A 25468-nucleotide genomic window follows, 5' to 3' on the forward strand; every position below is an offset into this window, starting at 1 on the left:
ACAAACATATTGATGATCGCCTCCTCCGTATGTGTGAGAATTTTTATACTAGAGGTTACCCTGAAGAGGTTGTAGATAAGCATATGATGAGAGCCAGAGCAGTAGATCAGGAAACCTTGCCAGTATCTCACAATAAGGGCTTTTTCACACAAGCGTATATCGTCCCTCATTTTCACGGCCGGCCAATATACGCTACCTTCTGATGCATTAGATTCCAATGCATCAGATCACATGGTCATATTCCCACGGCGTAAAAGTGCCCGGCTGGCCAATATAGGGCCGGGCCAAAAAGATAGTCCTGGAATGGAATACGTCGGCCGCTGCATTGACTCCTATGGGAGCCAATGACAGCGGCCGGAGAAGGGGGGTAAGTTTAGCAGCGTGACTGCTAAACTCCTTCTCCCTTCTCTCCTACCCTCCAGCTGTTTGCAATGAAAGGGGGTGGGCCGGAGCTAAGCACCGCCCCATCCCACCTCCTCCCATTGCTGGCTGCAGACAAGGGGTGAGGAGGGAGCCTAGCTCTGCCCCCATGCATTGCAAACAGCCGGAGGGGGGGAGGGAAGGAGCAACGGCATGGCGGCCTCGGCGTATATGCATCGGGCCCATGCCGTCTGAACGGGCGCACAAACATTAGCTTTGTGCGCTCGTTCGCGAATTTTTACGCTTCAGATCGTAGTGTATATTGGCCAGCATGAAAACGGCGGCTGATATACGATTGTGTGAAAGGGGCGAATCGGCGCGTATTCCATTTAGATCAACGTTTACACCGATCAGTGGGAAAATCTTCCACAGTGCTATCCTAATATTGCGGAGTTTGCACAATTTCCTGTAATGGCCTTTCGCCGTGGTGGTAACTTAGAGGACAGATTGATGCGTAACAGACAGCATCCATATATCCGTAGTGGACAGCAGACGCTGGCTCCGGTGAAGCATGGAAACTTTCCATGCTTAGCATGTGTCTGTTGCAATAATCTGAGTAAGGGCGACAGATTCACTCCTCCACACAGAGGTGTTACCTGTTCTATCAGAGGCAGATTTACCCGCCTTTCAACATTTGTAGTGTACATGATAAATTGCCGTGCGGGTCACTCTACATTGGAGAAACGACAACTGAGATTAAAAAAAGAATTTCCAATCGCTAAAGCACCATCAGAATGAAAAAAACGGAATTGCCAGTAGCAAAATATTTTGTGGAATTTGGCCACACTGTCAGCCTATTGCGTTTTAGGGTTATTGACTCTGTTCCTCCCAGTATTAGGGCTGGTGACAGGGAAAGACAGTTGAAGCTCCTGGAGTTAAGGTGGATATTTGAGCCGCCCCCCCCTTCCCCCCGAGCCTGCTCGGACGAGAGGGCAGTTACTTGAGAAAAGCGATGCTTGCTCGAGTAACTGCCTTACCCGAGCGTGCTCGCTCATCTCTAGTTTTTAACCCCTTCTGCCTTCTCCTTTACACATTACATAGCGCTCAATTAGCATCTTGTAATGCAGAGAGAATGCAGAAGTAACACTTCCACATTCCGCCTGGTAATCATGTGACTGCCGGGAGCCTCCTGACCTCAGCTGTCACTCACAGCCTAGGTCGGGAGGATAAACAGAGAATGCGGAAGTGTTACTTACGCATTCCGCCCAGCGATCATGTGACCGCTGGCACCCCCTGATCTCGGCTGGCAAAGATCAGGAGGGTGAAGGGAGAATGCCGAATGGGCATTCAAATAAATTGGAGCTGGGGAGAATGGAGGGGGCAAAAAATGGATTGGAAAGGGTTAATGCACCCCAAGATTTTATTTGCTTTTGCAGCAGCTGATTGGCATTGATTACTGCACCTTTAGTCTTCTGTACTTTGCACTTTTGTTACTGAGATTTGATCGCAATATGGTTAGTAATGCAAGCAGTGTATATTGAATTGACAGAGGATGCATCTTTATTGATGCCAGTCTGAGGGGACAGTGTCATTTAGTTTAACAGTGTCTGCCCGTGTGTGGAGCAGCTCACACATGCACTGTTAGGTGCAATGATGGGGCCGTCCTGCATACCGGGTCAGAGCATCAGCTGAAGCACCGCAGTATCGTGAGAGCCATGGAATGGTGCGCATGTGCAGTGGTACAGTTCAGGCGCCGGCAGTGTCCAGGCTGTCTGAGGCGTCATATGGACTTACACATTTTCTCAGGGCGGTGGTCGTTCAGAGTGCTCACCTGCTGCCCTCACCACGTATAGCCTAGCCGGTGGGCTAACCTTGTATGGTCTGGTTGATTCGTTATGTTGTATATAGTGTCATGTATGTGGGTATCAGTGACTTCACAAAGACCGCAGATAGCGGCTTAAACATTGTATGTGGACACGATACAGAAACATGCCCTTTTAGGATGCGAGTACGGACGTTTTCATCGGCACCCCAGATGCTGCTCTACACTTGAAGATATCCGAGCGACTTCTCAGTGATACTTTTTATATCTCTCGAAAATAAAATCTTTGAATATGAAAAGTAACACATCAGTTTACTGATAACGGTCAGAATGTTGAACACGAAAAATAAAGCCAATTTTCTGTACAATGTAGAACATCATAATAAAAAATATATAAAATAGTCTAAGCTGCCAATCCAGCATCTTTGGCCATTCCGTAAAATATTCCTCTGGCTGTGATGAGATTAGTTGGAGTGTCGAATTCTGCTATTTTCCCTTTGTCCAGAACGAGAACCCTGAAAGAGATTCAAGAAATAAAGACATTTTCATAAGTAAAATCATATTAATCTAAAATACATGTGTGATAAGTAATTGCAGTAACTGATGGTGGCCACCGGGGGCACTTACAGTAAATCTTGGAAATGCCCCAACTGCTTGCTGATATTGGATGGCTGAACCATTCCCTTATGTGAGGCTTGAGAAAGACTGGGCTAAACAGTCGAAACGTTGCAGGCGTTTTTTAGCAAAAAATGGCTGAATAAAAGTTTCTTTTTTTCCTGAATGAAGATCTGATTTGTCTTAAAGAAATACCCCAAGTGCTGCTTACATTCTACAAGTGGTAATGATGATATTTATTGGATTTCTGTCCGGATCCGGGTAAGCTGGCAAATAGACATATACTTCTCCCATCCTATATTGGAGGTTCATTGTGTGCGGCATCCGTATTTTCTATGATTTACATGTGTGAAGCAGTGCAGAAGTAGAAAATGATGGGCGTACGGGACTAGTAGTGCCCTTTGAGTCTTGATGTAAAACCTATATCAGTGCCATTCTGTTACCCTCAATTATACGGCTGATTTCCATAGTAAGAACTGACTGCTCTGGTTTCCCAGAATGCTTAGCTTTGTAACCATTTTCACGATGTGCCAGTGGTGTAGATGGTACCACATGTGACTGTACTCACGTACCTAGTGTAATCCATGATGGTGTTGAGCCGGTGAGCGATAGTCAGAACCGTGCAGTCCTCAAACTGTGTCCTGATGGTCATTTGTATAAGATCATCAGTTTCCAGGTCAATGGCGGCAGTGGCTTCATCCAATACCAGGATGCGAGTTTTGCGGAGGAGAGCACGGGCCAAACACACGAGCTGCCGCTGACCAACACTGGGGAAGAATGGAGAAGTCCATTTAAAACGGAAAGAACTGGATTTACTTCTGGATGCAGCTGGTAAACAAGGCACCACAACCGGGTGAAGCTTATGTAGTGCCACAGAGGCCGGTACCACAATTTACTAATCAGCCATGTGGACATGAAATCGGGCAACTCAAGTCACTATCTTGATACCCCTACCTGAGATGTCACTTGTAACTAAGCGCAGATACAATGTGACAACAGTTTATCTGGCACTATTTATGCAGAAGATTTAATCTAAAGAGCAGTTTTCGCTGATTCTGCCTGGAACCTGAAAGTTTAAGTCTGGTTATTTTTTAATGCACCCACAAGTCCCTGGTTTTCCAAGTATAAACCCCAGAAACCTTCTTAATAGGAGAAGCAAACATCCTCTGCTGCATGCGAGGAGATCGCAGCAATGGTGGCTGTCAACAATGAGACCCCCTATAGCTGCGGAGCGCTTATATCATTGCTAATTGCCTGTTAGTTGGTTGGTTTGGCAACCGTGGGGCTTTCTCCGGGGAGAACATGGCGTAACATCCCCAAAAAACAGACAACGGGGCAAAATAAGGTCAAGAGTTAAATGATCGATGTACATGCAAGTCAAATTTACAGAAACATTTCTGCCCTGATTTGGGATTATAAATATAAAATAGTCCTTATTGTTTTCATCCCATCCGCTGACGGACTAACGGCTCTTCAGGACTAACAAATGCAATTATTTGACCACATAGAAACTCTAGATTGTTAGTGAAAGAAAGGAAATCCCAAGTATTTATGTGTCTCCCTCCATATAAATTGTACCGTATTCTAGCGGGAGTATCCTAAGTGACGGCGCACGAAATACAAACAAAAAAAGGTGTACTGTGCATGACCGCCTGGGTGAGTATGCAGTTATGCACAGTAAATTACGTAGCCATACGCAGGACCACGGCTGGGCTCACAGCTGGGATCCGCTGCGGGCCGGTTAAGTATGTGCTTCTACATGGAGAGATGAAAGGAGGATCCAGCAGAGGACTTCCATACCTGAGATTCTCACCGCCCTCTGAACATTCGTAGTCCAACTTCTCAGATTGGCTGGAAACAAACTTCTTCAAGTTTGACAACTCCAGTGCTTTCCATAGTTCGTCATCGGAGTATTTATCAAAGGGATCAAGGTTCATTCTGAGAGTCCCTGAGAAAAGAACTGGATCCTGCAAAGAAGATGACAATTATACAGAGAAACATTGAAGTTCCCCACACACATTATACTCTGCTGACAAGGGCAAGGTGTGGACACACTCGCACTGGGGAAACCGACCAGCCCTGCCCGATTTTTAATGCCAGTTCTAATATGCTTCCATTAGGTAACTGAGATAAGAGGTGTCAGCTGTCATGTACCCAAACCACATAATCTGAAGTAGTTCACAACTAAATTCGGCCCCTTATTCTTGTACATCTTGGTTGCAGGGAGCTGTTGAGGCCTCACATTCTTCTCACCTTCCTTGCTCAGTCTTTAGATTGCTCCAGGTTTGTAATACCATTGATAAATAAGGCTAAATGTGATTTTGCGCATAGAATGTTCTGATATGCCTTTTTGATGTCAAAAGATCACGTTTTGGTGGATCCCCCTTTTAAAGCTAGGTACGGGCTGGAAGGTTCACAGTAATCATCCTTACCTGTGGAATGATAGTGAGCATTGACCTGAGGTTGTGTAGCCCAATCTCTGAGATATTTACACCATCGATTTTGATGATTCCTTCCGCTGCCTCCAAAATCCGGAACAGACAAAGGGTCATGGAAGATTTGCCTGCACCGGTCCTCCCAACAATGCCAACCTGTAGAAAAGCATAACAAGTTATACAATATCACTGACCTCTACTAAGTAACCTATTAGCTGAGGTCTGTAGTGGAAGAATGCTAGAATTACCTTTTCTCCTCCTTTTACAGCTAGACTTAAGTTCTTCAGCACCAAGTCCAAACCAGGTCGGTACCGCACTGAATAGTTTAAGAACTCAACTTCCCCTGTGCTTGGCCAGTCCTCCGGAGGTTTCTTATCTTCTATGATCCATGGAGCCTGAAGACAAGAAAAGGAAAAAGCCACAAATGTATCACATATGTCACCAGATTATATTATCATTGGCTCTATCAGCACTCAGTCAGGGTTCTTGCACACTTGCGTTTTCTTGCGCGTTTTTCACACAATATCGCTACGTTTTTTTAACGCGAACATCAATGGGACTTTCTAATGTTAAAAACGCATCGCACAAAAATCGCAAAGCACAAACCTGCGATTTTTGTGCAAAGTGTTTTTAGCATTAGAATGTCCCATTGACATCTGCGTTAAAAAAACGTAGCAATATTGTGTGAAAAAAACGTGCAAGAAAAACGCAAGTGTGCAAGAACCCTCAGTGTATTCCCACACATCAGTGTTATCAGCTCTTTCTGAAGACTGCTAAAAGCATGGTGGCTTCCCATAAAGCAGATGTGTCCAACCTTTTGTACCTTGTGACCCACATTCAACTTTTAGTGATGGTCAGTAGCCAGAAATAATTAAATTAAATGTGCTTAAACAAGAAATTATGAATTTGCAAACATTTACTGATCGAAATTGACAATAGTATAATAGTATGTACGATCCAAATTGGTCGTGTTTATGGTTAAAATCTGCAATAATGTACATTGCCGGTGTATGTGGTCATATCGTTACCAGTGATTAAAGAGAATATTGCACCCACTGAAGATCAGCTGAAACCAGTGACCAACATGACTAATGGAATTGGGGGGATGACAGTAACAAGATGGGTTATGAAACTCAGGTTTATTTCGTTTAGAAAAAAAACAGTTTAGCGGCAATTAGAGATGAGCGAGCACCAAAATGCTCGGGTGCTCGTTACTCGAGACGAAAATTTCGCGATGCTCGAGGGTTCGTTTCGAGTAACGAACCCCATTGAAGTCAATGGGCGACTCGAGCATTTTTGTATATCGCCGATGCTCGCTAAGGTTTCCATTTGTGAAAATCGGGGCAATTCAAGAAAGTGATGGGAACGACACAGAAACGGATAGGGCAGGCGAGGGGCTACATGTTGGGCTGCATCTCAAGTTCCCAGGTCCCACTATTAAGCCATAATAGCGGCAAGAGTGGGCCCCCCCCTCCCAACAATTTTTACTTCTGAAAAACCCTCATTAGCAATGCATACCTTAGCTAAGCACCACACTACCTCCAACAAAGCACAATCACTGCCTGCATGACACTCCGCTGCCACTTCTCCTGGGTTACATGCTGCCCAACCCCCCCCCCCGCACGACCCAGTGTCCACAGCGCACACCAAGTTGTCCCTGCGCAGCCTTCAGCTGCCCTCATGCCACACCACCCTCATGTCTATTTATAAGTGCATCTGCCATGAGGAGGAACTGCAGGCACACACTGCAGAGGGTTGGCACGGCTAGGCAGCGACCCTCTTTAAAAGGGGCGGGGCGATAGCCCACAATGCTGTACAGAAGCAATGAGAAATATAATCCTGTGCCACCGCCATCAGGAGCTGCACACGTGGGCATAGCAATGGGGAACCTATGTGCCACACACTATTCATTCTGTCAAGGTGTCTGCATGCCCCAGTCAGACCGCGGTTTTTTATAAATAGTCACAGGCAGGTACAACTCCGCAATGGGAATTCTGTGTGCACCCACAGCATGGGTGGCTCCCTGGAACCCACCGGCGGTACATAAATATATCCCATTGCAGTGCCCAGCATAGCTGAGGTAACGTCAGATGTTTAATGCAGGTGGGCTTCAGCCCACACTGCATGCCCCAGTCAGACTGGGGTTCTTTAGAAGTGGAGACATGCAGTTACAACTCCGTGTGGACCGACAGCATGGGTGGCTCCCTGAAACCCACCGGCAGTACATAAATATATCCCATTGCAGTGCCCAGCACAGCTGAGGTAATGTCATGTTTAATGCAGGTGGGCTTCGGCCCACACTGCATGCCCCAGTCAGACTGGGGTTCTTTAGAAGTAGACACATGCAGTTACAACTCCGTGTGGACCGACAGCATGGGTGGCTCCCTGGAACCCACCGGTGGTACATAAATATATCCCATTGCAGTGCCCAGCACAGCTGAGATAATGTCAGGTTTAATGCAGGTGGGCTAAAAATTACTAGGATTACACTGTAGGCGAGGGCCCCAAAAAATTGGTGTACCAACAGTACTAATGTACCTCAGAAAAATTGCCCATGCCCAACCAAGAGGGCAGGTGAAACCCATTAATCGCTTTGGTTAATGTGGCTTAATTTGTAACTAGGCCTGTAGGCAGCCCAGTTAAAATAAAAATTGGTTCAGGTGTAAGTTTCAACGCTTTAATGAGCATTGAAACGTATAAACATTGTTTACAAAAGTTATATGACTGAGCCTTGTGGGCCTAAGAAAAATTGCCCGTTCGGCGTGATTACGTGAGGTTTCAGGAGGAGGAGGAAGAATATTATACACAGATTGATGAAGCTAAAAGGTCCCCGTTTTTGATGGTGATAGAGAACGATGCTTCCATCCGCGGGTGCAGCCTACATATTGTTTAGGTATCGCTGGTGGAGAAGTGAAATCTGGGGAAATCCAGGCTTTGTTCATCTTGATGAGTGTAAACCTGTCGGCACTGTCGGTTGACAGGTGGGTACGCTTATCCGTGATGATTCCCCCAGCCGCACTAAACACCCTCTCTGACAAGACGTTAGCCGCAGGACAAGCAAGCACCTCCAGGGCATACAGCGCGAGTTCAGGCCACATGTCCAGCTTCGACACCCAGTAGTTGTAGGGGGCAGAGGCGTCACGGAGGACGGTCGTGCGATCGGCTACGTACTCCCTCACCATCCTTTTACAGTGCTCCCGCCGACTCAGCCTTGACTGGGGAGCGGTGACACAGTCTTGCTGGGGAGCCAGAAAGCTGTCAAAGGCCTTAGAGAGTGTTCCCCTGCTGTGCTGTACATGCTGCCTGATCTCCGCGCCTCCCCTGCTACCTGGCCCTCGGAACTGCGCCTTCTGCCACTAGCGCTGTCGGATAGGAATTTTACCATCAACTTGTCCGCCAGGGCCCTGTGGTATAGCATCACTCTTGAACCCCTTTCCTCTTTGGGTATGAGAGTGGAAAGGTTCTCCTTATACCGTGGGTCGAGCAGTGTGTACACCCAGTAATCCGTAGTGGCCAGAATGCGTGTAACGCGAGGGTCACGAGAAAGGCATCCTAACATGAAGTCAGCCATGTGTGCCAGGGTACCTGTACGCAACACATGGCTGTCCTCACTAGGAAGATCACTTTCAGGATCCTCCTCCTCCTCCTCAGGCCATACACGCTGAAAGGTGACAGGCAAGCAGCATGGGTACCCTCAGCAGTGGGCCAAGCTGTCTCTTCCCCCTCCTCCTCATGCTCCTCATGCTCCTCCTCCTCCTCCTCAACGGGCTGAGATATAAACATGAGGGTGCTCTGACTATCCAGCGACATACTGTCTTCCCCCGCCTCCGTTTCCGAGCGCAAAGTGTCTGCCTTTATGCTTTGCAGGGAACTTCTCAAGAGGCATAGCAGAGGAATGGTGACGCTAATGATTGCAGCATCCCCGCTCACCATCTGGGTAGACTCCTCAAAGTTTCCAAGGACCTGGCAGATGTCTGCCAACCAGGCCCACTCTTCTGTAAAGAATTGAGGAGGCTGACTCCCACTACGCCGCCCATGTTGGAGTTGGTATTCCACTATAGCTCTACGCTGCTCATAGAGTCTGGCCAACGTGTGGGCACGTCGCACAGCAGTCGGAGCACTGGCAGATTAAACCGATGTTGCAGGGTGCGCAGGGTGGCAGCGTCCGTGTGGGACTTGCGGAAATGTGCGCTGAGGCGGCGCACCTTTCCGAGCAGGTCTGACAAGCGTGGGTAGCTTTTCAGAAAGCGCTGAACCACCAAATTAAAGACGTGGGCCAGGCATGGCACGTGCGTGAGGCTGCCGAGCTGCAGAGCCGCCACCAGGTTACGGCCGTTGTCACACACGACCATGCCCGGTTGGAGGCTCAGCGGCAAAAGCCAGCGGTCGGTCTGCTCTGTCAGACCCTGCAGCAGTTCGTGGGCCTCTTCTCTCCTAAGCTGAGTAGTTTCAGCACGGCCTGCTAGCGCTTGCCCACCGCTGTGCTGCCACGCCGCGCGACACCCACGTAGGAGGAGGTGGACGGTGGTTTAGTAGAGGAAGCATACACCGTCGCAGATACCAGCACCGAGCTGGGGCCCGCAATTCTGGGGGTGGGTAGGATGTGAGCGGTCCCAGGCTCTGACTCGGTCCCAGCCTCCACTAAATTCACCCAATGTGCCATCAGGGAGATATAGTGGCCCTGCCCACCTGTGCTTGTCCACGTGTCCGTTGTTAAGTGGACCTTGGCAGTAACCGCGTTGGTGAGGGCGCGTACAATGTTGCGGGAGACGTGGTCGTGCAGGGCTGGGACGGCACATCGGGAAAAGTAGTGGCGACTGGGAACCGAGTAGCGCGGGGCCGCCGCCGCCATCATGGTTTTGAAACCCTTCGTTTCCACAAGCCTATACGGCAGCATCTCCAGGCTGATAAATTTGGCTATGTGCGCGTTTAACACTTGAGCGTGCGAGTGCGTGGCGGCGTACTTGCGCTTGCGCTCAAACACTTGCGCTAGCGACGGCTGGACGGTGCGCTGAGAGACATTGGTGGATGGGGCAGAGGACAGCGGAGGTGAGGGTGTGGGTGCAGGCCAGGAGACGGTAGTGCCTGTGTCCTCAGAGGGGGGTTGGATCTCAGTGGCAGGTTGGGGCACAGGGGGAGAGGTAGCGGTGCAAACCGGAGGCGGTGAACGGCCTTCGTCCCACCTTGTGGGGTGCTTGGCCATCATATGCCTGCGCATGCTGGTGGTGGTGAGGCTGGTGGTGGTGGCTCCCCGGCTGATCTTGGCGCGACAAAGGTTGCACACCACTGTTCGTCGGTCGTCTGCACTCTCAGTGAAAAACTGCCAGACCTTTGAGCACCTCGGCCTCTGCAGGGTGGCATGGCGCTAGGGGGCGCTTTGTGAAACAGTTGGTGGATTATTCGGTCTGGCCCTGCCTCTACCCCTGGCCACCGCACTGCCTCTTCCAACCTGCCCTGCTGCTGCACTTGCCTCCCCCTCTGAAGACCTGTCCTCAGTAGGCTTAGCAAACCAGGTGGGGTCAGTCACCTCATCGTCCTGCTGCTCTTCCTCCGAATCCTCTGTGCGCTCCTCCCTCGGACTTACTGCAATTACTACTACCTGAGTGATAGACAACTGTGTCTCATCGTCATCGTCCTCCTCACCCACTGAAAGCTCTTGAGACAGTTGCCGGAAGTCCCCAGCCTCATCCCCCGGACCCCGGGAACTTTCCAAAGGTTGGGCATCGGTCACGACAAACTCCTCCGGTGGGAGAGGAACCATTGCTGCCCATTCTGGGCAGGGGCCCAAGAACAGTTCCTGGGAGTCTGCCTGCTCCTCAGAATGTGTCACTGTAATGGAGTGAGGAGGCTGGGAGGAAGGAGGAGCAGCAGCCAGAGGATTCAGAGTTGCAGCAGTGGACAGCGTAGAACTATGGGTGGTCGATAGATTGCTGGATGCACTTTCTGCCATCCACGACAGGACCTGCTCACACTGCTCATTTTCTAATAAAGGTCTACCGCGTGGACCCATTAATTGTGAGATGAATGTGGGGAGGCCAGAAACGTGCCTCTCTCCTAATCCCGCAGCAGTCGGCTCCGATACACCTGGACTAGGAGCTCGGCCTGTGCCCACACCCTGACTTGGGCCTCCGCGTCCTCGCCCGCGTCCAAGTCCTCTAGGCCTACCCCTACCCCTCAGCATGGTGTATTACGAGTAGAGCAGAAACAGAACGCTGTAATTAAATGTGCCGCTTATTGGCCTGTGGTTGGAGTCTGACTTCGCTTACGGAACGCACAGCAGAGCCAGGAAAGAATTTTGCGCAAGCCTGTAGTGAGACGTAGGTGCGTATGACTGAGCTATTGGAATTCACAGCGCTCAAGCAGTCAAGTGGGCAAACGCCACTAGTAGGCCTTAAGTGTTTTGCTTCTATTTTTTGAAAGGCTGAGCTGAGACAGCAGACAGATACTGTAGGCAACGTATATATGTATACTGTTTCACTGTGGACGGGATGACGGCGGTGATGTCACGGGCAACGCAGAGCCAGGAAACAGGTTTGCGCAAGCCTGCTGTAACACTTAGCTGCGTATTAATTAGGACTACTACCCCAGCAGACACGCAGTACACTGAGGACGGTCACAGGCAGCCCAAATATATTTTTTTCCCCAAATTTGTTTGAAAAAGCCCACTGCCTATATAGACAGTATATCTCTTTCACCTTTCCCACTGTCGCTGCCTCACCAGTACTGGCCCTATACTATGTACAATGACTGCAGACTGAGGACGCAATGCTCTGCACGGCCGATATACACAAAAAAAAAAAATGTGCAACACTGCTAAAAGCAGCCTCAACAGTACTGCACACGGTCAGATGTGGCCCTAAGAAGGACCGTTGGGGTTCTTCAAGCCTAAAATAACTCCTAACACTCTCCCTATAGCATCAGTAGCACTTTCCCTGATCTATGTCAGAATGCATCTGTGGCGAGCCGCGGGCGGGGCCGATTTAAATACTCGGGTGACCCCTGATCTCCCCAGCCACTCACTGCAGGGGGGTGGTATAGGGCTGGAACGTCGCAGGAGGAAGTTGTAATGCCTTCCCTGTCTTTCTATTGGCCAGAAAAGCGCGCTAATGTCTCAGAGACGAAAGTGAAAGTAACTCGAACATCGCGTGGTGCTCGCCTCGAGTATCGAGCATCTCAAACACGCTAATACTCGAACGAGCATCAAGCTCGGACGAGTACGTTCGCTCATCTCTAGCGGCGATCTAATTACAATGTAAAAATATATAAAAGGGTAGTACTGAGATCAATAATAATCTCTATAGGCCTGTTACTATGACAAGGGACATCCTCTACATCTAGAGGAAAGTAGGTTTTACCATCATAGATGGAGATTCTTTACTGTAAGAGCAGTGAGACTATGAAACTCTGCCACAAATGTGAGAGATTATTGTGATGGTGGATTCCCTAAATAAGTTTAAGAAAAGCTTGGGTGCCTTCCTTCAGTATAATAATGCTACAAGGTATAGCCGCTAGATTTCTGGAGATGAGACGCTGATTCAGGGATTCATTCTCATTGCCAGATTTCGATTCAGGAAGTAGTTTATGAGGCAAATGGCATCCACCTCACAGGGTTTTTTGCCTTTCTTTGTATCAACATGGTAGGATTAGGGCTCACGCACACAGGCAGATTTTAGTAACAGAATACGGGGCGGGCATCCACCTTGGGTTCTGCAGCAAAAAAATTCCATAACATGCTATGGAAAAGTGATTTTTTGTGCACACGAGTGGAAAGCAATTGCAGTGTCCACTTGCCGAGGGGAAAAATTTTTTTTTAAATTGCAGCATGCTCTATTTTCCTGCGAACCATTCGCAGTGCAGATGAAGATTCAAGATAGCAGCTACGTGCTGTCGCCGCTGCTGCCAGGTCCGGATTCCGTATGCTGAATCCAGCTCTGCCGTGTGCCTATGGCCTTATAGGTTGGACTTGATTGACCTGGGTATTTTTTCAACCTCTTTAACTATGTAACAATAAGGCAGAATTTCCATGGTGAGTGACCCAGCAGGGGGCCATGAACTACATGTGTCTCCCGAGCCACTAGTTGGGGACTACTGCCATAGAAGGAGACATTCGCACACAAGGCAGATTAACTATGCAGATACAAGTCACTGAGCAGCAGCATACGGGACCATGGACTCCTAAAGGGAGTATCCTTGCAGTGTCTATGTTGGACACCCAGTCTTAAATCTGCTCCTAGTGAAGAAACTACCTCTGTGTCTGTCTCGGAATACTCCTTGACGCGCTCCACAGCCACGATGTTTGTCTCCAGGTCAGAGGTCATTCTCACCATCCAGTTTAATGACATTGTCACCTTAACAATAAAGGAATAACATTGATTAGTCCTAAAAATTGTATCTTGTCTTTAAGGAAATATTAGTACTACTTTACGGAAGACAATCATGAATACAAATTAAAGTTTCAGTTTATTGACCCAAGAAACCAGCGACAGGGATGAGCTGAATCCTTGACAATCTTACATAGTGGCCATATTCCCTTCCCAGTATTGTCCCACTCCTTTGTGCCCGAGACACAAGACCTTTGGCTTTTTGGTGGCCAAAACATTGATTTAACCAAATTGTCCACACCCCTGAAAAACTTTGTTGCTGGCTCTTTCGAGCCTCTGTTGCAGATTCTGTCACATTTGATGGGATAATAGCGCTGCTATTTTTGATATTAAAATGAGGTACACCTTGTTGGAACTCTGAAACCCAGTGTAAAGGCTGATTTAGATGCAACGAGAATCGTTAAAAATTCGCTCCAAAGAATCTTTTGAGTGACTCTCGTTCTGTCTAAATGCAGGGACATTGTGCAGTTTTCGTGCACGAGTCGCTGATCACTGAATTCTAGTTTGCTGTTATCAGCCGGCTGCAGTGATAAGATTCTCTGTGCCTGTGTCCTGCTGTAAATTCACAGCGGGGCACAGGCTGTAAACACAGAGAACAATACAGTTGTTTGCATATGCAAAGCAGCTGTATTGTTCTATTAGTGGCTGCAGTGGTGTCCCCCTCTGCTTGCATATTCTATAGTAGCTAATTAGCTACTATAAAGTATGCAAAGATAATCACTCAAAACTATTACTCAAACTATCGTTTGAGCGATCATCTGTCAGTGTAAATGGGGTATTAGTCAGTGGGACCCATCAGGCGGCTGTGGCATCGATCATGTGATGGATTCAGCTACGTATTGGGGTCAAGTAACACAGCCTTAGAAGGCCAGTCCAAAAGAAAACATCTGCAGTGTTTTAAGAAGTGCAGCTGACTTTAGTCACACATACGGATGTAAATGTCCTTGGAGGGTCTCAGTACTGGGGTTAGGTGACATAGTAGTAATCATAGTGGGAAGGGAAGGTTTCTAGACTTCCTGCCACTTATCCCATTGAAGCCTCTTTACAGCCTAAAAAGGCTGATAACAGGAAACAATAGAAAATGGTAAAGACTTATTAAGAATGACGTTTAATGCATCAGTCGTAATCTGCAGTCCTCTGGGGAAAAATGCTTCATATGTATTAGAAAGTGCAAGTATGTTGACACATGTGGAGCATCCTGGGACATCTATCGGCCACAAACTGAATCTATACCGGCTCTTAGATTTCCACCAATTTCTGGAGCACATTGTAATAAATCTGTCAGGCTTTGATAGCCCCGTCCCTCCCGCTAAGGTCTGCCTATTTCTTACAAAACGGCAAGTGTTGGAAGATGTAAAATAGTTACAATATTTTGTATAAGCATGGTTTGCACCAAAATTTGCAACTATTTTACACCAGAAAGCTAGCTCGTTTAATATAATGTATCCCCCCTTCAAGCTTTGTGTCACTCTATGGGGTTCTAGAAGAATGTGGGAACACTTGGAGGTATGGGGATTGGAGTTACCTGCAAGGCATAAGATACGGAGAGGCCCACGAGACCCGCACTGAGGTTTTCTCTACCAATCACAGCGAAGAGACCAGCAAAGAGGACGACGCAGTTTCCGACAAATTCAACCCGGATTCCAAGCCACCTAGAATGATGGAACAAACTCAGGTCAGGTTTTCATCACTTTTTCTTTGCAGATGTTTTTTCCATATAAGCATCAACATGAAAATCAGCAACAATGTGTTATGATGTACAAATACAAGAAAACGTCAGACAAATAAAAGTACAAACATCAGGCAGACAAGGAGGATGAATACAATCTGTGCGCCATGTTTTACCTGGAAACACAAAGAAGCAGATTCTGAGAGAGAGAAACAGATGCAGGGGCTCCATTCATGCAGATAGCGAGAGAGCTAGAGAGAGCTGAAGAGACGAAAGAAAGGGAAAAGCATCAGCCGAGGGCCGACTCCAAGCAGCGGCGCAGCAGGCAATACACACAATACATATATACTGAGATGTGTAAGGCTTCTACAAATAAGGCCAATTCATCGTATGATGCAAAGTTCTTCATCGGTCTAAGGGTGGGCTCACAAGAGCATGCGGTATAACGTAGCGTTTAACTGCAGTTTGGACCTGCGTATCACCGTGTATGACAGCAATTTTCGTCTGCGAATGACCGTGTCATCCAAGCATGCTCTCATGCACAAGCTTCCTGGTTTAATTTTTTTACCGCTCTGTTACTTAGTGTATAAATGCCGCACATACATAAAAAAAGTCAATGCCCCATCTTTCCTACTTTACTATGTAAAAAGAAACAAACACAAATCTGGAATGCCCTCGATCATAATGACCCGGAGAAAAAAGTTAGGACCTTATTTAACCTGCATGGTGCACAACATGGAAAAAGAATCCAAAACACAAGGCAAAATGAACTATTTTTACCAATCTCGCCTTCCAAAAAACGTATGGGTCAATAAATGAAACCATTAAAAAGTACAACTCATCCCGCAAAAAGAAAAGCCCCACACAGCAGCATTGCAAAAAAATAAATGTTAGGGGTCTGAATACAAGTGATAAAAAAGTACATTGTTTTTAAAAATTGTTAAAAAGTTGACAAAAAAACCCAAAACACTATAGAAATTTGGTATCGACATAATCATAACAGCCTGCAGAATTAATTTAACCCCTTAGTGACCACGCTATAGTCTTCTTACGTCCTGCCGTTGCAAGACGTTTATGGAGGGAGATAGCGCTGCTATCTCCTTCCATACATCGCAGGTGTCAGCAGTTTATTACAGCTGACACCTGCGGGCAACAGCCCTGTTTGGCCGCTCGGCCGATCAGGACCGTTAACCCTTTAAATGCAGCTGTCAAATCTGGGTCCCGTACGGCCCACCCCGCGGTGAGATCGGGAGAGCGGGTGTCATGGCAGCCGGGGTCCTTCTGAATGACCCAGGGCTGTCATGGCAGAATGCCTATCAAGCCGTCCCCGTGGGGTGGCTTGATAGGCTGCCTGTCAGAATGCAGTATGATGTAATGCTATAGCATTACGTCATACTGCAGGAGCGATCAAAGCATCGCTAGTTGTTGTCCCATAGGAGGACTGAAAAAAAGGAAAAAAAAAAAAGAATAAAGTTTTATTAATTATTTTTTTTTGGTTAATTAATAAAAAGGTAAAAAAAAACAAAACCCTTTTGCCATATTTACAATAAAAAAAATCTAAATAATAAAACAAAAATACATATTTGGTATCGCTGCATTCGTAAAACTCCGATCTATCAAAGTAATGCATTATTTACTGCACACGGTGAACGTCGTCCAAAAAAGAAAAAAAAACGCCAGAAATGCGCTTTTTTGGTCACACTGTTACCAAGAAAACATCTAATAAAAAGTGATCAAAAAGTCCTATGTATTCCAAAATGGTACCAATGGAAACTGCAGGACGTCCCGCAAGAAATGAGCCCCCGCACAACTATGTCGACTGAAGAATAAAAAAATTATTGCGCGCAGAAGATGGAGACAGATAATAATTTAAAACAAATTAAATAGCTTTAAAAAAAATATAAAAGTAGTACAGCAAAAAAAACCCCAAAACTATAAGTTTGGTATGGTAGTAATCGTACCGACCCATAGAATAAAGTTATTATGTCATTTTCGTTGCAGTTTGTGCGCCGTAGAAACAAAACGCACTGAAAGATGGCGTAATGTCATTTTTTCCCCATTTCTCTCCACTTAGAATTTTTTAATAGTTTCAGTACATTATATGATAAGTTATATGGCACCATTGAAAAATCTAGCTCGTCCCGCAAAAAACAAGCCCTCATACAGCGACGTCGATGGATAAATAAAGCAGTTATGATTTTTTAAAAAGGGGGTAGGAAAAAACGAGAATGGAAAAAAAGCAAAAAAGTGCGGTCACTAAGGGGTTAAGATATTATTTATACTGCAGGGTGAAAGCCGTTAAAAATAAAAAAATATGCCACAATTGTATGTTTTGTTGATCGTGCCTCTAGAAAAAAAGGAATAAAAGCAAAAATCAAAATGTTCGCAATAACTGGATAAATGAAAACTGGAGTTAGACCCACAAACAACGAGCCCCCATAGAGCTCCACTGATGGAAAAATAAACATGTTCTGGCTCTTGAAATGCAGCGATACAAAAGCAGATCTTTAAAAGAAAAAAGGGTTTTAAAAACTGTGTAAATTCGTATCGCTGGAACCATGCTGACCCGGAGAATAACGTCATCACATTACTTATTCTGCACACTGGACGCAGTAATAATTCAATAAAGAAAACAAATGGCAGAATTTCTCCCCCCCCCCCCTAAAAAACGCAATAAAAGTTATACAATATATTATATGTACCCCAAAATGATGTCATTCAAATATACAAGTTATCCCGCAATTAAAAAGTTATGGCCCCTGGAATGCGATAATGAAAAAAAAAAAACTGAAAAATTAGTTGGTCTTTAAGGGCGCCCACCCACTGGCGATTGTTTTCCCTGCGAAATTCGCAGCATTTTTTTCTCTGCAGGGGTCTATGGGACTTGTAATGTTAAAATCGCGATCGCGCAAAATCGCGATAAATTGCGATTTTGCGCGATCGCGATTTTAACATTACAAGTCCCATAGACCACTGCAGAGAAAAAAAAGCTGCGAATTTCGCAGGGAAAAAAATCGCCAGTGGGTGGGCGCCCTTAAGGCACAAACAGGCTTCATCGCTACGGGATTAATAATTGTTTGGTGTAAACAGAGAATTGTTTGTCTCTCAATGACTGAAGGCCCGTTTACACGCAAGGATTATTGCTCAAAATCCATTCAAAAAAGCGAAAGTGAGTGGTAATCGTTACGTCTAAACGCAAAGCCATCGTGGACTATTTGTTCACTTGCCGTTTATCGCGGAGTTTCAGCCTGCATAAAAATAGTCGTTTGTTCGTTCGCTTGTCGTTAGGTTTAAATCGCATTCGTTGAGCCTTTCAAAGGACTTGAGGCGAGGGATGATTGTTTGCCCAGCTTAACACAATGACTCCTGCCACAGTAGACAAAGGCTTCTTCTTGGCACTAATTAAAAACCTCTTGGCATACACACGCCCACCTGAGCAAACAACAGATACAGTGGTGCCTTGGCTTAAGAGTTTAAATTGTTCCGTGGCGGAGCTCATAACCCAAAACACTCGTAAATCAAATCAATTCTCCCCATTGAAATGAATTGAAACGTGATTAATCTGTTCCGGACCTCCCTAAAAGAGGGGATTAAAGACCATATATCAGGAACAGCGCTCCAGCTCCACCACCATATAGATCTAGAATGAGGACCAAAATATAGGAATAGGACTTACCTGGCGTCAGGGGGGTGACCTAGGAAGCGGTCCCCCACTGACACCTCCACGTCCTGGTTGACGTGTAATAAATCCAAATAAGTGCAGTCGGCGGTTCGTTTCCCGATATCCCGACGTAAGAGACAGGAGGGCTAGCCTAGCTTATCGTACCTCTATCTAAGGTCCGATAATGGAAGTGAATAATGCAGTAAGAAAAAAGGCTTGGCGCTCTTTATAGGAAAGAAACCCGAAGTGCTGACAAAGACCAAGACTATGATCTTTAAGGACAGCCAAAGGATTTTTTATGTCATTAAAGATCATAATCTTGATCTTTGTCAGCACTTCGGGTTTCTTTCCTATAAAGAGCGCCAAGCCTTTTTTCCTACTGCATTATTCACTAAAAGAGGGGATTAGTATGCCCCAATATTTTAAACAAAAATAAGCCCTAACTACACTACATGTAAAAAAACAAACATCAATACTCACCTACCGCCAGGGTTCTGGTCCTCGCACGGGTCTCCATTGCTGCTGCAGCCTGCCGTGTCCACCTACACACCGACAGAGCATTTCTTCCTGGAAGTGAGGCTTGAATTCCCCGCCTCAAGCAAGCTAATGTTCTGATTGGTTAATCCAGCACCGCGTCAGCCAATGAAGGCCGGCACTGCATTAACCAATCAGAGCATTAGCTTGCTGGAGGCAGGGTATTTAAGCCCCGCTTCCAGGAAGAAATGCTCTGTCAGCGTAGAGGAGGACTCGGCAGGCTGCAGGCCATCGTGAGGACTGGAATGCTGGCGATAGGTGAATATTAGACCCCACCGAGCCAGTGCGAGATTCCCGGAGACAGCAGCGGCAGTGGGTTGTCATGGGATTCTCTATTTTACCGGTGGTCATCGTTTTTTACATTCAGTACTTATAAGATGTAATTTTAAAGGGGCCTGACTGATGTACCCTCGTCTGATAACCCCCCCGAGCAGCGGTGTATCTCCTTGTGTATGTACTGATGCCAGTGCAACTCTGCCAAACCCAGGCTGACTATGCAGTGCCAGCTTTCTGCAAAGTGACAGAACAGTATGCAGCGTGAGATATAGGCAGCGGGGTGGGGATTACCGCTAAAGATTTGTGCTTCATGACAGCCAAAAACAAAAGCAGAAAAGCAACAAACTGCCACCTGATACATGAGATAAAACATGACATCTGAAAACCCAACCAGAAGAAAGTAAGGAAAGTGAAGATGGCATATGTGAAAACTGTTTATTATGACTGCGAATTACAGACCCAAAGCCTAAAGTCCCTTTTACACGGGCCGACAGTCTGTTAACCGACTGCACGAACGCTGAGGTCAACGCTAAGGTCGTTAGCGCTCGTGCAGAGCATTTAAATTGAAAGACTTGCCCCTGGCTTCTCGCTCAGCATGTCACCTCTTATAGGAAGCGCTGAGCATTTATATAGAACGAGAAGCCAGCGAGCCAACAAGGTTTTTTAAGCTGACTGAAAAATCAGCTTAAACAACCACTAACAACAAGTAAGGCTTTGTTCCCACGAGCGTATAATGGGGCGGCCGATATACGCTACGATCTGAGGAGTTAAAACTCGTGAACGAGGGCACAAATCTATTGTTTGTGCGCCCATTCAGACGGCATTGGCCCAACCACATATACGTCAAGGCCACCATGCCAATGCAGCTTCCCTCCCCCTCGCCGGCTCACCTCCTCTCTCCTCCCCTCCGGCTGATTGCAATGGGAGGGGGCGGAACTAAACACCGCCCTATCCTGCCTCCTCCCATTGCTGGCTGTAGACAAGGGGTAGAGAGGGGGCGAGAGCTTAGCTCCACCCCTGTCCTGCCCCCTCCCATTGCAATCAGCCGGAGGAGGGAGTTTAACAGTCATGCTGCTAAACTCCCTCCCACCTCCCTTCTCTGGCCACTGTTATTGGCTCCCATAGGAGCCCATGCAGCGGCCGACGTACTCCGGCCCAAAAGATTATCTATCACAGCGTATATCGGCCAACTGTTAAAAAACGGCGGGCTGATATATGCTCGTGGGAACAAAACCTAACAGATTTTTTCACATTCACACTGAACAATTATCACTCAAATTTTTTCATGTGAACGAATTTTGAGCGATAATTCTTACGTGTAAATGGGCCTTAAGGCTACACTACTAAGAGATTCTGCTGATACGATTTCCCCTTCGATTGTTTCCAGTCTGGTGGTGTCAGATACAAATTACCATCCACATCAATAGTCATATATTTGTCAGTAATCAAGCTATGCCGGATATAGATATTGATGTAGCTGGTGATCTGCATCCACATATGGTCTACAGAAAACACTGAATCTCACTGAAAACAGTGGGGTACGTGTTATCAGATTCGCTCAGTAGCACAGCTTTCGGTACTTTTACATTGTTTGCCCGAGTATTCGCTCAGGCAGTCAGTCTAAACACAAAGATAAATTGCTTCTTTTTTACAGGATGGTTCAGTCCGCGGTGAAGGAGAAAGACTGAACAATCGATTTTAAATCAAATGATTAGCAAATGAGCCAATGATGATTTTCATGCATGAATGAAATGAATGAGAAGCGAACGAATAGTCATTCATCATTCAGTCGTCGGCCGTGTTTACACTGAACGATCCAGCAATTTTTTTTAACGAGAATTGTTCTGTGTAAAAGCACCTTTAGGGTTTGTATCTTCCATAGATCAGATTTCAGGATTAAACAGGAAACGTCTGATGTCGTGCTCAGGTCACCCCTCTAACATGTTTTCCATAATGTCTGCCCTCGTGGGATACACAACACTTCCTACCTGTTTGACACAATGCCCGGGTAGTAGCTTTTCTGATTTTCATCCACTTTGTGGTCACTGAGTGCAATAAAGCTGCTTTGGCGGCCGTATGCCCGGATGATGCTGGCACCGGTGATGGTTTCTGAGAAATGAGAGTAGATGGGAGACCTACTGACAGATTCCAGGCGCTTCAACTGTCGGGATGTGGCCACATAGAATCTCTGCAGAAATACAAGTATATATGGTTAGTACGCTGCTCATATACGACACCGTAACCTCTAGAAGGTTATACACATCACTCATGAGTTTGGTGATTATCCTAGAGGGAGACAACATTAGAACTGAACCTCTACTTTCGGGTGGAGTTTCACGTTTCTATATGCCCCTGAAGTTGTATCCACCAGGGTCTCCTTTGCTGAAGATTGGCCATTATTCTCTGCTAGCTCTGATGGTGGTTATACTAGTAGTGAGTGCCAGCGATTAGGCCTGAACCATAGTCACTGACAGGAGAGAATAATACTGTTCACATAGCGGCAAGTACAAGACTTGCACAGATAATAGATGGCTAGAAACTCTGGCAAACACACTTTTAAGTGAATCTCCGCCTTTTATCAAGTGTTTTTTTGGTCCAGCATTCTGCACTGCGTACTATCATAATCTATCTTTATAATGGGTAGATCGTCATGTTTTCGAAACAACTCTAATCCCCCTGCGTTGGCATGGTATAAAATTAAATTCTGACTACCTGCAGCCACCACAAGGGGGTGCTTACTGCTTCTGCACTGAACTCAATAATATAAACACTATACGATAACCTCCTCAGCTTCCCTGCGCTGGCTGCTGGTAGACAAAATGTATTAGGCCCAATGCCCATGGACGGAAATTCCACAGCGAGATTCCGCGGAATTTCCACTGTTGCACGCTGCCATAGGATTGCATTAGTTTATGCAATCCTATGCTGACAGCCGCGATGTGACCTCGTGAAAATTGCGGCATGCCCTATTACTTGCGTGAATCCGACCCGGCCATGGGCATGAAGCCTTTTGGAATGCTATGTCTATACAGGGGATGTGGTGCCTGATTTAAAACAAGCGTATTTGTGCATGCAAAATTTGCGCATGCAATACACAGTGAATAGAACCCATTGATTTCAATGGGTTTGTTCACAAGGACGTACTCTGCGTGCACAATTTCATTGCACAAAAAAAATATGCAGTATGTTCTATTTTTCTGTGCATTGAAACCAATTAGGCTAATTAGCCATTTCAATGTACGGGACAGGGGCTGCGGGTTTATTTGCGTGCACAAATGCGCACACTAAGTAAAGTAAAATAAAAAACTTAGCTGAGCGCACATCCCAATGTGCAGATGCGCATACGCTCGTGTGAGTCTGGCCTTAGAAGTATTTGAACAGAGACACAGTCATCATAATTTACAGGAGTCCCTCTACACCACCACTATGTACTAAGCCATAAAGATGTGACTGAAGAGTACACTTTCACTTTTAATTCAAGAGGTTTAACAAAAATCTTGCATTGATTGTTTAGGAAAAGCAGCCATTTTTTACACAGTCTCTCTTATTTCATAGTCTCAAAAGTAATTGGACAATTGAATAATAGGAAGTTACATGGTTCAGTGTGGTAGGAGGGGGCAAGGGTTCCTCTTTGGAGAGACCACAGGAGAGCGCCCCACAAGGGCGTGGGGAGTCTTATATAGGCCATGCAATGCTCCCTGCAAAAAATCTCTGCAGATCAGTGAAGTAATAATTCCTTCAGTGTCACCTATTGGAACGGCAGCTGCCCTATAAAGCAATATCTGACCTTTTAAAAAGGCCTTGGAACTACTTCTGGATTGTTTCTCCTTATTAGTGTATAGTAGAGCTCTATACAATATGTTCAGCACACCGTTCACTATGTGAATAAGGTGTCTGTGGAGGACCTAAGGTACCTTTATGCAGGGCTATTATCACCCAAATTATCGGGCAATATTTGCCCTGTGTACCTACAGCTGCCGAATGAGCACTGACCGAAAATTCGCTTACTTGTCAGAGTCTCTTGGTGTTCAGCAGAACTAAAAACTATTGACTATAAAGACTGTCTGTTTACTGTGAATGGAGGTAGATGGGTTGGAACGATCCCTGGTGCGCTCGGCCTCTATTCACAGAACAACTATCACACCTTTATGCAGCATAAATGATGGATGATGAGCAGATCGCTCATCGTTCAGTGTAAATAGCAGCTGCTCAGTACTGAACGGCCGCTATGTTAAGGCAATGGAGAGGGGCGGGAGAGAGCGAGCAGAGAAATCTCCTGCAGCCGCCCTGCTGTGAGCCAGCGATACTAGCTCCTGTGCAGGTGCACGGGAGCTAGTATGTGTGGGGACGAGTGTCAGGCATCGTTTTCCTGACACTCATCCCATCTAAATGGGCCTTTAGTAATATCAGCAGTGCACTTGGCAACATTTCGGTCTTACATGACCTTCCCTTAATGGTACATCCCTATTTGAAAGCTTGTATGGCAGGAACGGAGTCAGAGCCGCCACCACAACAATGGAGACCCTTTGTCCTGGGGTCCTTGATGTAGGTTATATAAAGTACATCTATTTGGTATCATTATACAAGGGAAGATGATGGGATCTTTTTACTTATTTGTTTTAACTTATTAAAATAAATTGTGAAAAGTAAAAAAATAACAAAATTAGCAGTTTTCTCATTTCTGCCCATTTTCCTCTACATACAGACTATTTAAATACTTCTCTTTTAGCATCACAAGAAAACACATTTAGAGCTTTTACCCACCTGCGTTTTCTTTAATGCTGTGATATCACTGCAATTTTTTCAACGGGACTCTCTAATGTTAAAATCGCATCGCACAAAAATCGCAAGTTTGTGCAATGCGATTTTAACATTAGAAAGTTCCATTAGCATTTGCATTAAGAAAATGCATCGATATCGCTGCATTCAAAAAACCGCTAGTGGGTAGAAGCCCTTAGGCTGCAAAAAAAGAAGAATTGCTGCGGTATAGTAACACTTAATATATGTCTGATATGCAGTTCTGTAACTGCCAAGAAGGCACTCACCTGTACAAAGAAATAGATGAAGGCCAGCGGTATGATAACCACTGCGAACAGAGGAGTGCTGGACACGATGACAATCATGGTGGAAATAGAGGTGAAGAATGTGGACAAGAACATGAGGATGGTGGGAGGGATGACTTCATCGATTACATAAATGTCTTTAGAAAAGCGATTGATGATACGACCGATGGGCGTTGTGTCGTAGAATGACTGCGGAGTGTGCATCTTATTATCCAGGAGACTTGTGTGCAACTTCCTAGCCGCACCAATCCCAGCCATGGCCAAGGTGAAGGAGGATGTCATCACCAGGACACCTATTCAACAGCAGAGGAATCAGTGTCTTATACATTTTAACATATCCTACAGATTTCACACATGACCTTCACATGTTCCTGACCTTGCATTAATCCCAAGGTAGCATAAACGCCGATTCTCCTCGGTGTATTCTGCTGCGTTCCATTGATGACCTCCTCGTTCGTCCAGTCGCTTAGCCACACGTTGGCTCCAATGGCCAATGCGTTTTGGCAAGAGTACAGCAAGCAGATGAATAATGCAACTGCAAGCCCGACTGCCTTGATGTACTGCCAGAATACTGTGACCTTAACCTGAGGGGTACACACATAATGTGATACATCACTAACAACAATATGACAATAGCTTGAATTCTGTAAAC

General features: G+C 46.1%; 1 protein-coding gene across 1 annotated transcript in view; it reads right to left on the reverse strand.

Moving 5' to 3' along the window:
• Nucleotides 1-2475: 2475 nt before the first annotated feature.
• ABCC3 (ATP binding cassette subfamily C member 3) overlaps nt 2476-25468 on the reverse strand; it is a 64484-nt gene continuing 41491 nt past the window's right edge. Inside the window, exons 22-31 of the mRNA XM_066586836.1 lie at nt 25193-25400; nt 24799-25109; nt 21742-21941; nt 15139-15265; nt 13479-13580; nt 5481-5627; nt 5230-5388; nt 4598-4764; nt 3370-3564; nt 2476-2697 (exon numbers count right to left, since the gene is read on the reverse strand). Of these exons, the coding sequence (XP_066442933.1) occupies nt 2586-2697; nt 3370-3564; nt 4598-4764; nt 5230-5388; nt 5481-5627; nt 13479-13580; nt 15139-15265; nt 21742-21941; nt 24799-25109; nt 25193-25400 (1728 nt within the window). The 3' untranslated portion in view covers nt 2476-2585. The remainder of the gene's footprint in view (nt 2698-3369; nt 3565-4597; nt 4765-5229; nt 5389-5480; nt 5628-13478; nt 13581-15138; nt 15266-21741; nt 21942-24798; nt 25110-25192; nt 25401-25468) is intronic.

The sequence above is a fragment of the Eleutherodactylus coqui genome, chromosome 13, assembly GCF_035609145.1.
Source record: "Eleutherodactylus coqui strain aEleCoq1 chromosome 13, aEleCoq1.hap1, whole genome shotgun sequence".
Taxonomy (NCBI): domain Eukaryota; kingdom Metazoa; phylum Chordata; class Amphibia; order Anura; family Eleutherodactylidae; genus Eleutherodactylus; species Eleutherodactylus coqui.